Source organism: Megascapheus bottae, chromosome X (assembly GCF_031878675.1).
Source record: "Megascapheus bottae isolate mThoBot1 chromosome X, mThoBot2.hap1, whole genome shotgun sequence".
NCBI lineage: Eukaryota > Metazoa > Chordata > Mammalia > Rodentia > Geomyidae > Megascapheus > Megascapheus bottae.
This window is the reverse complement of record NC_143547.1, coordinates 39,340,518-39,356,755: the sequence shown is the minus strand read 5'-3', so window position 1 is coordinate 39,356,755 and position 16,238 is coordinate 39,340,518. Positions and strand designations below refer to the sequence as shown.

The 16,238-nt window shown below is 41.3% G+C and overlaps 1 protein-coding gene across 1 annotated transcript in view; it reads right to left on the bottom strand.

Moving 5' to 3' along the window:
- Positions 1-1,101: 1,101 nt before the first annotated feature.
- The window catches only part of Hdac8 (histone deacetylase 8), a 246,324-nt gene continuing 231,187 nt past the window's right edge, over positions 1,102-16,238 (bottom strand). The window contains exon 11 of the mRNA XM_090326956.1: positions 1,102-1,642. Within this exon, the coding sequence (XP_090183082.1) occupies positions 1,620-1,642 (23 nt within the window). The 3' untranslated portion in view covers positions 1,102-1,619. The remainder of the gene's footprint in view (positions 1,643-16,238) is intronic.

The window sequence follows — 16,238 nt, the reverse complement described above, 5'->3', positions numbered from 1 at the left end:
TACTTGATGCTTCCTTATGCTTTGATTAAAGAGCAACAACAACAAGAAGTAATCCCTTTTTGGAATGAGCAGAACTGCACTGAGAGCGAGAACATATAAGAAGAATGATGAGCATTTGAAGTGACTAGTGTTCCTAGCTCACCAGGCACACCTCTCTGTTTCCTAAGAGATTGACTATTCCCATCCCAGAGCACATTCCAGCCTTTCCCCATTTCCTTCTATGGAATGCTCTTCCCCCAGTGGCTTGGAGGCCTGGAGAAGTTGCAAGTCATCCCCCCCAAGGCTGGCTCAAATATCATCCCTCGGAACCTCTCTGGGATGCCTGTTCCATGAGGGTGATTTGCTCCCTGTTCAGTGCTCCCTTAACCTCTGTTTGTGTTGCAAACACAGTTCAAACAAGCCGGGACCTGCTTTTTTCCCTCCTACTTTGGCTTGTCTGGAAATTCCTAGCCGGCCAGGACGAGCTGTGCCCCTGTCTTCAAGCAGTTGAAAGAGTTTCATAAATATTTGGTAAACCAAGTTATAAAATCATTACATGTGGTTGTCCCTTCCCTGACCTCATCTCTCATCATTTTTGATCCTCATGTGCTATTTTCCAGGATGATGACACTATTTGGGCTGTGTCCCCCTTTCCTTATGGATATTGACTACAGTCAACTAGGAAGTGTCTTTTCTAATACTGGAAATACCCTCCCCCCCGACCATTGACAACTGACATGCCAACCTGGCTTTCCATCCCTAAATCTTTTTTTTTCTGGAAAAGGCATGCCTCCAGGATTCCAGCAAGACCTTCTCCAAGGTTGCAGAGCTGGTTTCAGGTGCCTTCTTTTCTATGGATAGGCCCTACCTCAGAGCTCGTCTTCTGTCCCAAGGACTTGGGCTAAGGACATATTAGTTTTCCAGAGGGTCTACTACTCAGGGTGAGCCCCCCCCCAGGCTGGGTCAGAGCACAGCATGAAAGCAGCAGGATTATTTTTAATACTTCAGTGAGAGGAAATGTTCAGAACTGTGTGTACAGTCGGTGGCAGTTTATAATGAGGACAATGGGAACAAGAGGTAAGTTTTCAAATATTTTATTAATAAACAACATAAATTCAGAATCCTAAAACACCACCTGTGGACTTCTTCTATACCTCCCACTCTGATACATGGAACCCTCCCCACCAGGTTCTGCCTGGATGGTCCTGACATCATAACTGTTCCTATCCATAAGTATTCCTATATAGTGCCTCCCAGTCAACAGACTGGCAATCCACGAATTCTATGCTCTACTCTAACTTCTTGTCAGTCTCCTTTAAGAAAATAAAAAAAAATACCCCTTCCCAACTTACTGAAAAATAATCTTCCGAGATTAAAAATGTGTATTTTTTGTTAAAAAATAAACACTTTTAAATGTTGAATATTTCCCTCTTCCCCTAGGTCTAGTTGAGGACTCTGGGGTGCTTGCCTCCTCACCCCAGGAGGCCAGCTTCCACTTGGTACCCCTTGGAAATTTTCAGGAAGTAATTTCTTCCAAATTTCCCCTGCAGTCACAAATTCCACAAACTGCTCACATAAACACACTGTCTTCATTACAGGCACTGCTTCTCAGCTCTGGAAATCTGATCTCTTTTTGTCAACTAGACCACATGCTTCAGATTGCCTGCAAACAGAAGAGAAAACAAAACGTGAATTCAGGTAATATATATGAATTATCCAATTCAATAAAGCGGAGAGAAAGAAAAGTATTTGCATTTGGGGGCTTGCTCACTTGGGAACCCTGGGACCCCACTGTGTGAACAGGCCCAAGCTAGCCTGCTGGAGGGTGAGAGACAAAGGGTCCAGGTACCCCTATCAGTCCAGTAACCACTAGATAAGTGAGCTTTTGATAGCCAGCTGATTGGAGATACTGGGCAGCATCTGGCCCAAACCAGAAGAACCACTCAGTTGAGTACGGGTTTGTCACCAATCCAGAGTTATGAGCTAAACAAATGGTTGTTTCAAGAACCCCCTCACATACATGCATACACATTTAGCCACTGTTTTCTCATAGTTCACAGTTAACTGCGTCCAATTTCCCTTTACTCTCAATCTTTCTTTTCCCCCTTAGCAGTACACAATCTGTCTGGCAGTTTAGTTTCTCTTGGTGAGCAATTGTGAAGTATGCTATAAGGGCCTTCTCTTGCCCTCAGAGCCTTTTAGGAAAGGGGAGACATTTTCAATCCTATTTAACTGGGCTCTAAGAATGAAACGGTTGCTCACTTGGTCCCTACTAGTCTTTTTCTTGCCCCATTTCCTCAAGTAAAATATTGGCTTCCAAACTCTACTGCTCACTTCTCTGAAATTGGAAAAATGTTCTAAGAGGGCAGGGACCTGGGCTGTCGCACTTTCTGTTGATCTGTACAGTGTAGCACAGTGTCTCTTACATAGTAAATGGATTAGAAAATAGCTGAGTGAATGGGTGAATGTAAGAAAGGAAGAAAAGAAGAAATCAACCAGAAAGATACATTTATTTATCTATTTATTTATTTATTGTGCTAGGAACTGAATCCAGGGTCTCATACAATTGTACATGTTTCGCAAATGTTCTACCACTGAACTACTTCTTTAACCCTCTGCTTTAATTTAAAAAAAATCATTTGTTTATATATTTATTGTGGTGTTGGGGAACAAACCAGAGGCCTAAAATACACTAGGCAAATACGCTCCCACTCGGATATACTTTCAGCCCCAAGACATTTTAGTTAATCTATGGTAACACTGATGCGTGTGTGGGTGTGCATACATAATGGAGCACACACCAGATCTGTGGTTTCTTTTTGGATGACAGGTTCCTCACTACACCCAGCTAGGGTAACAGGTGTTTGTCAACCATTGATCGAGATGAAGTCTCATGAACTTCTTGCTGTTGAGTGTGTGCCAGTCCCAGGGCTTGAATTCAGGGCCTGGGCACTGTCTTGTGCTTTTGTGCTCAAGGCTAGCACTCTAGCACAAGAACCACAGCTCCACTCGCACCTTTTGGCTGGTTAACTGGAGGTAAAAGTCTCAAAGACTTTCCTGCCTAAGCTGGTTTTGAACAATAATCCTTAGATTTCAGGCTCCTGAGTAACTAGAATTACAGGCATGAGTCATAGGTAACCAGCTGCTGGTTATTTTTGGACTTAAAGCCTTGTAGAATTTTCTTCCCTGGGCTGGCTTTGAACTCTGGATCTCAGCCCCTGGGGTAACTAAGATTATAGGTATGAGCCAATGGTGTTTGGCTTACATATTTAGTTTTATAACAAACTGTCACCATGTTTTCCAGAGTTAGATCTCATTTTTCAACAACCTTGGCAGCCCTGGCAGTGTTGGTGTCGCCTGTTCTAGTCAGGGCATAGTGATGCCTCACTGTGATCTCAATTCACTCTCTTCTAATTATAGGGATGTTGAACACTCTTTTTCTTTTTTGGCAGTGTCAAGGATTGAACTCAGAACCTCAAGTTTGCAAGGCCACTCGGGCTACACTCTCCAGCCAATACCAAATGTCTTGTATGTGCTTGTTTTCTATCTTCATATTCGTAGTCTGTTGCCCATTTTTTTTTAAATCTGGAATTTTTTTTAATGTTGATTTTAGAGAGCTTTGGTTTGAGATACAAATCTTCAGGTAGGTGTATAACTTGTAAATATTTTATCTTAACACATAAGTTATGTCTCAATTTTGCTAACAAGGATCTTATGCAAAGCAAAAATGTAGTCCAATTTAGCAGTTTTTTTCTTCTTCTGTTTTTGGTGTTGGAAACCTTCGTATCTTTTGCTCAAGGTAAACACTCTATCACTTGAGCCACAGCTCCCCTTATAGCTTTTTTTGGCCAGTTCTGGTGCTTGAACTCAGAGCCTGAGCACTGTCCTTGGGTTTTCTCAAGGCTAGAGCTCTACCGCTTGAACCTCAGCATCACTTCCAGCTTTTTCTATGTATGTGCTATCGAAAAATCGAACCCAAGCCTTCATGCATGCTAGGCAAGCAAGCAACTACTAGGCTACACTCCTGGCCCTCTTCTACCTTTTTTATGGTGGCTAATAGACGATGAGCAGTTCATGCACTTTCCTGCTTGGGTTGGCTTTGAACTGTGATCCTCCTATAGCAGCCTCCTGAGTAAAATTTCAGGTGTGAGCCACTAGCATCCAGTGAATTCTTCGTCTCTTGATTCATAAACCTAACCTCAAGCTATCTCTGAAATCTATCCCTTCCATTCTGTCTCTGCCTGACCCATATGACACTGTAGCAGCTTCTTCACCTATGGAGCTGACTCTTGACAACTGCTGCCAGGAAACTTCAGGGAGCTCTTGACTACCAACTTCTAGCTCAGAGAAATACGTATTCCACTCTTGCCTTTTGCTTGTGTGATTGCCTGTGCTGAAGGCAACCCTCAACAGACTGCTACTCATGCAACGGTCCCTCCACCTCTCAGCACAGCCAGAGCTCGAGGAATGAGTGAATGCATGAAGGAACAAAATTCCACATCACTATGTTCCAACGACACATGCTCATAGAGAGGAAAGTTGGGTGCTGTATTCTCTGTTGCTCAACTTATTCTCTAGTTACATTTGGAGGCAATTAAGAGAAAAACAACAGAAATAATTTTCACCAAAAGTTGATGATGAGCAATATTGAATTGGGGTTAACAATATAAATGTAAGCCTAAATAATGCCCATTGTTTTCCCCTGAAGTTCAGTTTTTCCAGCAGTGGGTGGCAGCCTGAGAAAATTCCAAAGGCCTGGGGAGACCTGGGGGCTTAGATCAGAGGAGGCAAACCTGAATGATTAGAAAAGCTGAAAATAAATGAGAGGAGAGCAGACTAGGACAAGACCTCGGGAGCATTCTTAATGTCTTATTCATTTTCCTCCTTTGCATCATGAGTACAAGAAAGTTTCTTTAGCTGGGCGTGGTGGCTCATACCTGTAATCCTAGACACTTAGGAGGCTGAGATCTGAGGATCGTGGTTCAAAACTCGCACAGGCAAAAAAAAAAGTCCTGAAACTCATCTCCAATTAACCACCAGAAAACTGTGGCTCAAAGTAGTAGAATGCTAGCCTTGAACTGAAGAGCTCAGGGACAGCGCCCAGGCCTAGAGTTCAAGCCCTGTGACCCACAAAAAAAAAGAAAAAAAAAGAATGAAGAAAGAAAGTTTCTTTTTGCTTGACTCTACTCCAAAGACAAAGCCACAACAGTAAGTTGGGTGGTAAGTGGATACTCACACTTGATGTAGAGTAAGGCAGAAAAAGGGGAGTGGCAGGGTCTGAGGCACATTCTCTCATTGCTCAAAAAATGGGCAGTGGCCATTCTGCATCAGTCATTTACTAGTAGACAAGTTTGTAGGCCGAGTATGACCAGATCTTTCCATTTTCCAAGGGAAGTCAGAAACACACATTTTATTTCATTTTATTTTTTTTATTGCCAGTTCTGGGCTTGAGCTCAGTGCTGGAGCACTGTCCCTGGGCTTTCTCAAGGCTAGAGCTCTACCACTTGAGCTTCAGCACCATTTCTGGCTTTTTTTCTTTGTATGTGGTACCAAGGAATCGAACCTAGGTCTTTGTGCATGCTAGGCAAGCACTCTACCACTAGGCCAAACTCTTGACCCCAGAAACACACATTTTAATGCAAAGTTTCCAGTGTTAAATTTGGGCAAAGTTTCCAGTGTTAAATATGATTGAAATTTTTAACAAATATTGTGTATGGTACCTATAAAAGTGCTCCTACCAAACAATTATGGAGGCAAGATGAGGTTTGTGACCTCTTTGTAATTCTTGGTTATTTTGGGATGTATTTTTTTTTGCCTATACCAGGCTTGTGCTGTGGACCAGGGCACTCTCTCTTAACTTATGGCTGTTATTTTACTACTTGAAACATCCCTCCAGTCCAGTTACTTTTTTCCTGGTGATTTTGGAGGTAAAGTCTCTTGGACTTTGCTGCCCAGGCTGGCTCTGAACTGTGATTCTCCAGATCTCAGCTTCCTGTGTAGCTAGGATTACATGTATGAGCCAACAATCCACAGTCCCTTTTCTTCCTTATCCTTCACAACCAACTTTTCATGCAGAAGCTGGGATTATTTTGTTAATACTCAGGTCAGACCTCATCATAACTATGCTCAAATCTTTTTTTCCTTTTTTTTTTTTGGCAGTCATGGGACTTGAACTCCGGGTCTGAGCACTGTCCTTGGACTTTTCTCAAGGCTAGAACTCTACCACTTGAGCCTCAGCACCATTTCCTGCTTCTTTATTCTATGTATGTGGTACTGAGGAATCGAACCCAGGCCTTAGTGCATGGTAGGCAGGCACTCTACCACTAGGCCAAACTCCTGCCCCAAACGTAAAATTTTTCTACTTTCACTCCATTCCCTCTCCTTTAGCCCAGTCTCATCCAATTCCATGCCCATCAACTGTACAAGTCTTTGTGTGTACACAGGCCTGGGCCTTGTATTGAGTGCTGGAGTCACAGAGGAGAACAAGTCATTATTCTTGCCTTCAAGAAGCTCTCAGAGCAGTGAGGAAAATGTATATGGAAACAAATATATCAGTGACAAGCACCATAAAGACAGAGTAATAAAATACCCGATGTACACAGTGCTAAGGGCAGAGAAAGAAGAATACAGAAGTTTTCACAGAGTATCTTGAAGGGCATAGGAAGAAGAATGTTCCAAATAACCAAAACAGGCCAGTATGCATAAAGGCAACCACAAGGTTTTTGTGGCCAGAACCCAGAAGGAAGGTCAGGGAGAGAGAGAGATAAGGGTGCTGGAGGAGGGAGTGGAATGTCACGTGATCCAGGGCTATTGCAATGTTTTCCAGTTGCTGCTTCTTCTGATCAGGTTTTGAGGGTCTTCCTTTCTATCTGAGAGAAATGGCACTCTGAAGAATTTCCATGCAGCCTTGGGCATGTGTTGATGGGGATGGTTGATTGAATTTTTAGCTCTTAATTGACAACTGCATTGTTTGCCTTGGAATGTCGATCCCTCCTGTCATCGGTAAGCCTTTCAATGACAATTACGTCGAACCACCAATTACCACTTGTCTGCCTCTGACCTGAATTAGAACCTGGCTTGCGGATTAATCCCACCAGGCTCTTGGCATTTACAGGCTATCAGCACTTATAGGATCTTAGCCTGAGAGTTACTGAGGGTGCTGTGGTCTCAGCTTGCAAGGCACAACTGCAGGCTCAAATGGAATTGAAGCAATTTCTAAAATAGCCTATGATTCATTTTTTCTCTCCTCCTGTGCCTAAATCTGCTGGCTCCATGTGGAGGGATGGGCACAAGTAACTGAAGAGGTGACATCACAAGAGTGGGTTGTATGCCTGCCAGGCAGTTTGTGGAACTGGGTCCCAGCAGTTGTCGATCTGCTGGGCTGGGCAATGCCTCTCGGGCATTTTGGAGTCACAGTTCCCAGGTTCTTTGGTCTAGGTGCCTTGTCTACATTTCTTTTTTTCGGACCAAAAAGGTTGTGGCTGGGGAATCCAGGATAATGGGAATAGCAGCGGTTGAAAGAATAATACCGCCTTCCATCTGTATAATGCTTTAGAATTGCAAAAGCCGTTTTATCCATTTTACTCCACCCAAATACTAGTGAGAAATGGAAGCTGTGACTTTCAGTTTGTCTGGGACACAAACTCTTGCTCTTTTTGTACCAAAGGGTCAAGTGCTAGCATGCCCCATTTTCCTCAAGGCACCTGGCCAATAAGCTATGGAGAGTTCTGAGGTGATCAGAGGGATTCCCTTAAGCATCTAGGTCCTCCAGGACCAATGTGGCAGAACCAATGGTCCGGCATGCAGTGTCTTAGCCATGCCATCCCAATGGAGCCAGCAACTAGTGCCAGTTTCAGTACTGCCAAGTCCACTGCACACCCTGCTTTATAGCCCCAATGGTTCCCCCAAACTCGACTTCAGCCAAAGGTCTGACTGCTCCTTGTGGATCCCTGCAGGTAGGGTGGTGTCATGAACATTCAAAAGTCACAATCAGAGTCAGAGTGGCTCAAAAGCTTGGGGAAGGCCAAATCACAATTCAGGTCACACCATGCACCACTGTGGATCTTGAGCCTAGCTAGGAACAGCTGAGGAGTGGGGTGGAGGGATTCTTTTCTTGGAGGAGCCATAAAAATAGTTCCAAAACAGCCTTGGGCCTGCTCTGTGATCTTCTAGCACCTGGTCCCAGCATGGCTTGGTGTCTCCAGGACTCTACTGCCAAGGTTGACGTGTGAAGTTTTCCCCAGCCTTGCTCTTCTCCCTTGATCTTCCCCAGCCTCATGGCCACCAGGCCGGAAGCCAAAAGGATGGCATACTCTTGCTTGGCCTTCTATTTGAGATTAGATTTCAGTGTCATTTGTGTGCGTGTGCAAGGGGGATGGGGATGGAGGCAGTGAGCCACAAATGCTCAGCCGACCAGTGAGAGTGGCAAGTGCTCTTGCTGTGGTTGCTATCATAGCTGCTGCTGCTGCTGCAGCCACGATTCTCAGCAAGGGAAGACAGAAGAACCTAGAGTAGGACCACGTATAGTGATCAGTGCCATGGAAATGTCACCTTTGTAAACCAAGATGCTGGCACTCAGGCAATTCTGTCTATTAGAGACCTTGGCCGGGTATAAAAGTGACCCTTTGGACAGTTGGATCTGTAAACTTTTATGTGGCATGTGATTGGCAGAACAGACGGTTACCACCTCCAATGGAGGCCTCTCAAACTCGTTTTTCCCATTCACAGGGAAAATGTGTGCCTGGGAAAGTAGACCAGAGGATCACTGCCTCAGTCTGTTTTAGAGATGTGAATAAAAATCTTGGCCTGGGTCTACCTCCTCTCTGGCTGACTGATTTTTCAATTGATTTGTATTTATTAGCTAATGAAATTAAAGTTGTAAAAATGATAACAGAAACACAATAAATCTCTCCCCCAACTGGCTGATTCTATGTCACTCTGGTGCATTCTTCACTTTGATTACTTCAAAGTCTATTATTTTGTTCTCAATTATTCTGTTTTTCTGGCACTGGAGAAAATCAATTTGTTTTATTTTCTCTTATTCATGCACTCAATTATGCTCTTCGGGCACATTTAATCACTTTGATGCTTTCATTTTATGGCCCATCTCTAGGCACTTCAGCTGCTTTGCTGCCAGCGGGCAGGCAGGACTAATTTGCATGTCACAATAGACTTGAAATTCTAACTCAATTTAGAAATCTTTATGAAATCTCCCTCCAAAATATGCTTGCAGCTGCAAACAGGCACCAGGATATGGGCAAAGCAGGAGCCTATAAAGATGCTTCCCTTTCTCACAAGACTGTGTGTGTCTTGGCAGCCTCACCACGGTGTGGGGTGTCTCCGTGCAGGTATACCAGAGTCCATGGGATTAGATGGGAGGTGTATGGAGCTTCCTTTGGAGTCTTGCAGGAAGAATCCTGCGGCACCTGCTCCTAGGAAGCCAAGCCTGCTGACTCTGGTATCTAGCGACCCTTAGCACTGCTGGATTTGGCCTGGATTTGGCTGCTGTGCTTGAGACCACACCTGAATCTTAGTTGGTTAAAGGGCCTCTGGGTAGACCAAGAAAGTTGTCAACAGTTAAGACATTCCAGAACCCTGAGTGGCTTACCTTATTTTCTCTAATAATTTTCAACCTTCCTTTTGCCCTTTGATCATTTTAGCAAGAGAAACTGGAGGGTGATGAGCAATGCAATTGCTTTAGGCATGTACCTTGGGCAAACAAATACCCAAAAATGCTTAAACACATTAGAGGCCTCCAATTGTGGTTGAAAAGTCTTTGGTTGTTGTGTGTGTGTGATAATCAGCAGCTCCATGAGGAAAGTTCTGTACTTCCTTTTCTCAGTTTGGCCATGATCCTTAGCATCTTATGTGGAATACCAACTTCCCCACTGACTGTCATGTGACCCTGCACAAGGGAATTAAATGCAGCTAATAAGTTTACCTCAGAAACAGATTTGCTCCCTAAACTTAAGTCTTGTCAGGAGTGTTACTATACTTGCATAGTATGTGTGGAAATCTTTCTTTTTTTTATTTTTGCCAGTCCTGGGCTTGAGCTCAGGGCTTGAGCACTGTCCTTGGACTTTCTCAAGGCTAGAGCTCTACCACTTGAGCCTCAGCACCACTTCTGGCTTTTTTGTATGTATGTGGTACCAAGGAATCGAACCCGGGTCTTCGTGCATGCTAGGCAAGCACTTTAACCACTAGGCCAAACTCCCGGTCCCGGAAATCTTTCTTATATAGACTCATTTCTTAAACTTAGCTTCATCTTCAGTAATATTATCTGTGAAGTAAAATAAATCAAATGCAATCGTTGTGTTTCCTTCAATTATGTGTTAAAGCATAAACATTAACCCCACTAAATCCATTCCTGCCTTTCATCCTGTTCTTCCCTTCATCTAGAATATGCTTCACCTAAATGTTCATAAAACTCCTTTGCTTACTTGATTAAACTATATTCCAAAATGTCAACACTATCTTAGAAAAACTTTTAGTGACTATCTGATCTAAAATAGAACCCCCCAAGTAATCAGAACCATATTAGTTCACACATATTACTTTAGCAGTAGCCAGGGTCCCTATCCATACCACCAGGGTGTCAGAGAAGGCAAAGTGGAAATGAAGACTTTTCATCCCTTTTGGAGGATGAGGAGGCCTACCCACTGCTCTGCCCATACACATTACATAGTTCCCAGCAAAAATGCACCATTCTCAGGTCTGGTCAGGCATGGTAGCACAAATGGGTGATCCTAGCTTTCAGGAGGTTGAGAAAGGAGGGCTGTCAAGTTTAAGGATGCCAATGGCTACATAGTGAAACTCTCAACGAAAAGGTGACACTCTATTCTTGGTCAGGGTAGAATCAGTGAGGGTCCAGTGGGCCACCTGCCTGTCTGTCAGCAATGATGTGCCCTACTTGTGCCCATGGGATAAAAAATGAACTACATAGACATAAAAATTTATGACTTTCTAGACATAATGTTGTATTACATAGATTAATATGTATCTATGACATACAAACCCTCAGCCTCATTTTAATTATGTTCTAAAATCTAACTGCCAGTGATTGTATATAGAGATTCGCTTCTTGAATACTTGTTTGTTAAACACGTCATTTGAAATATGATGTAAAAAGCCATGTTAATAAATTCTTTGATAAACAAAACAAAAAAACCCCAAAAATGACTGACTAGGGAAGTTGAACTTTTGATTTGATTTTAAAAGAATTTAGGGAATCTAAAATTAAAATTGTTTTAGTGCCATTTTAATATTTATTTTGTATGACAATCCTGAGCATACATTTCTGTTGCTGTACACAGACTAATGGTATATGCTTAATTACTATCCTGAAGGATCCTTGAAAAAGTTATCATTAACACAAAACATAACTGATGCATGTAGTCTGAAATAAAATTTCACAAATAAAAGGACAGTTTTTGTCTTTTGTAAGGCCTACTTGATAATCTGTTAATATGATGACCTCTTTAAAGTGAGAACTCTAACTTTTGCTACCACTTAGGGGAATGGGGTTATGGCTCCTACTGGCAGTCAAAGGTGTTTTCTGCTAAAACAGAAGGTTTAAATAAGAACTAGAATTTCAAAACACCATACCTCAAATATTTAGGATACAAGACAAAACCACTCATCATACCAACAACAGGAAATGTTCAACTCAAACGAAAACAACAGATTACAACATAGAGATGACACCAATGATCTATGGCTATATCACTCAGAATGTGTCTGATTTCATCTGATCTTAGAAACTAAGCAGACATGGGCCTGGTTAGTAGTTTGGATAGGAGATGAAACAGATATTGGAAATACCTGAGGCACTTAAAGCAGCCATCATAACAATGCTTCAATAAGAAACTATGAATATGCTTGAAACAAGTAAAAGACAGGAAGTACTGAAGAAGAAATAGAAGAAAGAGGGAAAAATGAAATGGAGATTTGGGCACTAGAAAATAAGAATAAATGAAATAAAAAATGCAATAGATTGGTTCAACTGAAGTTTGGTAGGGATAAAGGAAGAATTAGTAAACAGAAAGACAGATAAACAGAAATCACTCTGAGCAAGTGATAGAAAATAGACTGAAAAACTGAGCAGAGATTCAGGCAAACTGTGAGACTATGTTAGAAGAGCTAATATTCATGTCATTAAGCTCAGGATGGAGATGAGCATGTGAGGCTGAGAAATATTTGAAGAAGTAATGATTAAACATTTACAAAATTTGGAAAAACAAGTTAAACCTATAGATTCAAGAAGGACACTAAAGCCCTCACAGGTTAATCCGTCCTCCGGCAAATCCCTGTCAAGACACATAACCATCCATTTTCTGAAAACTAAAGAAAAAGAAAATAATCTGAAAAACAGTAAAGGAGAAAGTCTTAGCTATCGGGTAATAGATAGTTAATAGACAGTTCACGTGACTGGACTTTTCATAAGAATCATATAGGCCAGAAAGAAGTGGTACCATATTTTCAAGAAAAAAACAACAACGACAATAATTATTTCAGAAATAGCCTTAGAAATGAAGGAAAAAAAATAAGGATTGATAGAGAGAACAAAATGAAGAGAATTCATTGCCAATAGAGACTTTAAAAGAGAATAGCTAAAGGAATTTCTTTATGAAAAGGAAATGATAGAATAAACAAACTTGGAACCTCAGGGAGGAAAGCAAGAAGAATGGAAAGAGTAAAAAAACAATGTAGATATAATACATTTCCCTCTGCCTTTTGAGTTGAAGCAAAAAACAAATTTTGCCAGTCCTGGGGCTTGAACTCAGGGCCTGAACACTGTCCTTGGGCTTTCTTAACGATAGTGCTCTACCACTACAGCCACAGCACCACTTCCAGCTTTTTTCTATATATGTGGTACCAAGGAATCAAACCTGGGTTTTCGTTCATGCTAGGCAAGCACTCTACCACTTGGCCAAACTCCCAGCCCCAGTTGAAGCAAAATTTATAATGCTGGCTGATGTGATTCTAAATGCATATAGTGGAAGAATTTATCAAATTTTTTTCATTGCCTGGAGATTTGAAATTGGTAGGCAGATGTTCTACTACTGAACTATGCTTCCAGTCTCTTTTTGCACTGGTTGAGATACTTTTTCCTTGGGCCCATATTTGCACTGTGATTCTCCGATATTTTGTTTCCTACCATAGTTGAGATAATAGTCACACAGCACTGTGCCCAGCTATTGCTTGAGAATGTATCTTGCAAACTTTTCTTCCTAGGTTGGTATAAGTTTCTGATCTTCTTAATCTCAACCAGATAGGGACTTAAGATTAGTTTGTGCAACAAACTCACACAGTTAATGTATTGATATTATTAGACTATGATGTTAAACATGTATTACAATATGCCCAGAGTAATCATTACAAATGAATGCAGAGAGTTATACTAAAAAATACTACACATAAATTAAGATGGAATTTGAACAAAGGTACAAGTCACACACTATAAAGGATGGGGAAGAAAGCTAAGGAACAAAGAGTAGAAACAATAAACAGGAAATAAAAAGAAAATGGAAGCTCAAGCTCCAACATATCCAAATTGCTTTGGATATTAAGTGATCTAAACAGTGAATACTAAATAAGAACTAGCACAATAGCTAGAAATGACTTAACCACATGCTTTCTACCAGAAACTCAACTGTAAGTCGATTGAAAGCAAGAGGATAGAATAAAGTATATCATGTGGCTATATTAATATGATGTAAAGGTGACATCAGAGAACATAAAATGATAATGAAAGAAAGGGACATTACATAATAACAAAAGGGTCAACTTACCAAGACATAGCAATCTGAAATGCACAACCATCAAACAGTACAGATCAAATTACATGAAGCAAAGCCAGATAGTGTGGGGAGACAGATAAACCCACAATTGAGAGTTAGAGACCTAACCAAGTGAATTAACCGGACAGAAAATGAACAAGGATATAGAAGAACTCAACAATGCAATCTACTGAATGTAGCAGCAAGTTACAAGGATACTTACTCCAAAACCAACAGCATAATATACATTCTTTTCAAGCACTAATTGGAACATATACCAACATATGCCATAAAACAAACCTTAACAAAATGAAATAACTGAAATTACAGAATGCATTTTCTGACCAGAATAGTATCAACATAGGGATTATACATGTCCAGAAAGAGAAAATTATACATCAATACATTTTCATTAGAGAACTCTATTCAAGTGGACAATTAATCTTAAATTTATACTACCTTGTGCAGGAAACAGATGAGAACAGTTCTTAAATTTTTTTTGCCAGTCCTGGTCTTGAGCTCAGGGCCTGAGCACTGTCCTTGGACTTTCTCAAGGTTAGAGCTCTACCACTTGAGCCTCAGCACCACTTCCAGCTTTTTTCTATGTATGTGGTACCGAGGAATAGAACCCGGGTCTTCGTGCATGCTAGGCAAGCACTCTACCACTAGGCCAAACTCCCGGCCCCCCAAGAACATTTCTTAAACAAGTGCCATACCGAGGCTTAAACTCTAGGCCTTGAACCTTCCCCTCTCATCTTTTTCACTCATGACTGGAACTCTACCACTTGAACTATGCCTTCAGTCTGGCTTTTTGCTGGCTAATATGAGATAAGAGTCTCTGCCTGGTGGATGGCTCATGCCTATAATCCTTGCTACTCAGGAGGCTGAGATCTGAGGATTGTGGTTCAAAGACAGCCCAGGCAAAGAAGTCTCCATGTGACTCATCTCCAATTAACCACTCAAAAAACAAACAAACAAACAAAATACACTCCAAACCCTGAAAGTGGTGCTGTGGTTCAAAGTGGTAGAGCCTTGAGCCAAAAGAGCTCAGGTACAATGCTCAGGCCCCAAGTTCAAGTTCCAGGACTGACAAGGAAAAAACAACAAAAAAGATAAGTCTCAAGCATTTCTTTGCACCAGGTGGCTTTGAACTGAGATCTTCAGGTATCAGCCCCCCAAGTAGCTAGAACTTTTATAACTGAACTTTTTTGTTGTCTGGTACTGGTATTTGAATACAATAAGTATTCTAAATACAGTAAGTGAAAAAGAAGGATTTGTACTCTCTCAGCTGGATTGCTGGGTTGGTGCTCTAACAACTTGAGATGTGTCTCAAGCTGTTGATTATAGTAAGCAAAAAAGTAGCACTTTACTGTATAAGGCAAGTAGTCCTCTGCTGCCACAAATAACAACAACAGTCATTATGAATATGGATGCAAAAATGTTTAACACAATATAAAGAAATAGAATTCAGCAACATACAGACTTATTCCAGGTACACAAATCTGATTAATATTTGAAAATCAATTTCATAAATCACATTTAAAATTTAAAGAAAAATCACATATATCAATGTTAGTATCAACTGCTAAGTGCAGACATAGCAACTATTTATGACAAAAATGCTCAGAAAACCAGGGCTGTGTGTGTGAAACAAAAAGTCATGTACAAAAATCTACAGTTAAAATCATATTTCATAGTGAAAAATGGAGTACTTTCCCTTTAAATTGTGGAACAAGTCAAAGATGTCTGCTCTTGCCATTCTTTTTTGTTTGTTTCTTATATTTGTCAGTCATGGACCTTGAACTCAGGGCCTAGGTGCTGTCCCTGAGCTTTTTTGCTCAAGGATAATACTCTATCACTTTGATCTATAACTTCATTTGTTTTCCTGGTGGTTAATTGGAGATAAGAGTCTCAAGAATTTTTTTTTGCCTGGCCTGGCTTTGAACTGTGATCCTCAGATGGAAGCCTCCTGGGTAGCTAGGATTATAGGTGTGAGCCACCAGTACCCGGCTACTGTTGTCATTCTTTTTTTTTGCCAGTCCTGGGGCTTGAACTCCTGGGGCTTGAGCATTGTCCTTGGACTTTTCTCAAGGCTAGAGCTCTACTACATGAGCCACAGCACCACTTCCGGCTTTTTTCTATGTATGTGGAATTGAACCCGGGTCTTCGTGCATGCTAGGCTAGCTCTCTACCACTAGGCCAAACTCCGGCCCACTGTTGTCATTCTTAATTAACATAGTGCTGGAAGTAATGGCCAGTGCAATAAGGAAAGAATGGGATATAAAAACACAGATCAGAAAAGAAGACGTAAAACTGTCTCTATTTGTATATGAATGAAATACCATGTAGGAAATCCCACAAGATCTAGCAAGAAAACACCTACAACTAATATAAATGAGTTTGACAAGGTCATAGGATATAAGATCAATGTTCAAAATCCAATTATATTTCTATGTACTAGAGATAAAATGGCCAGGGATA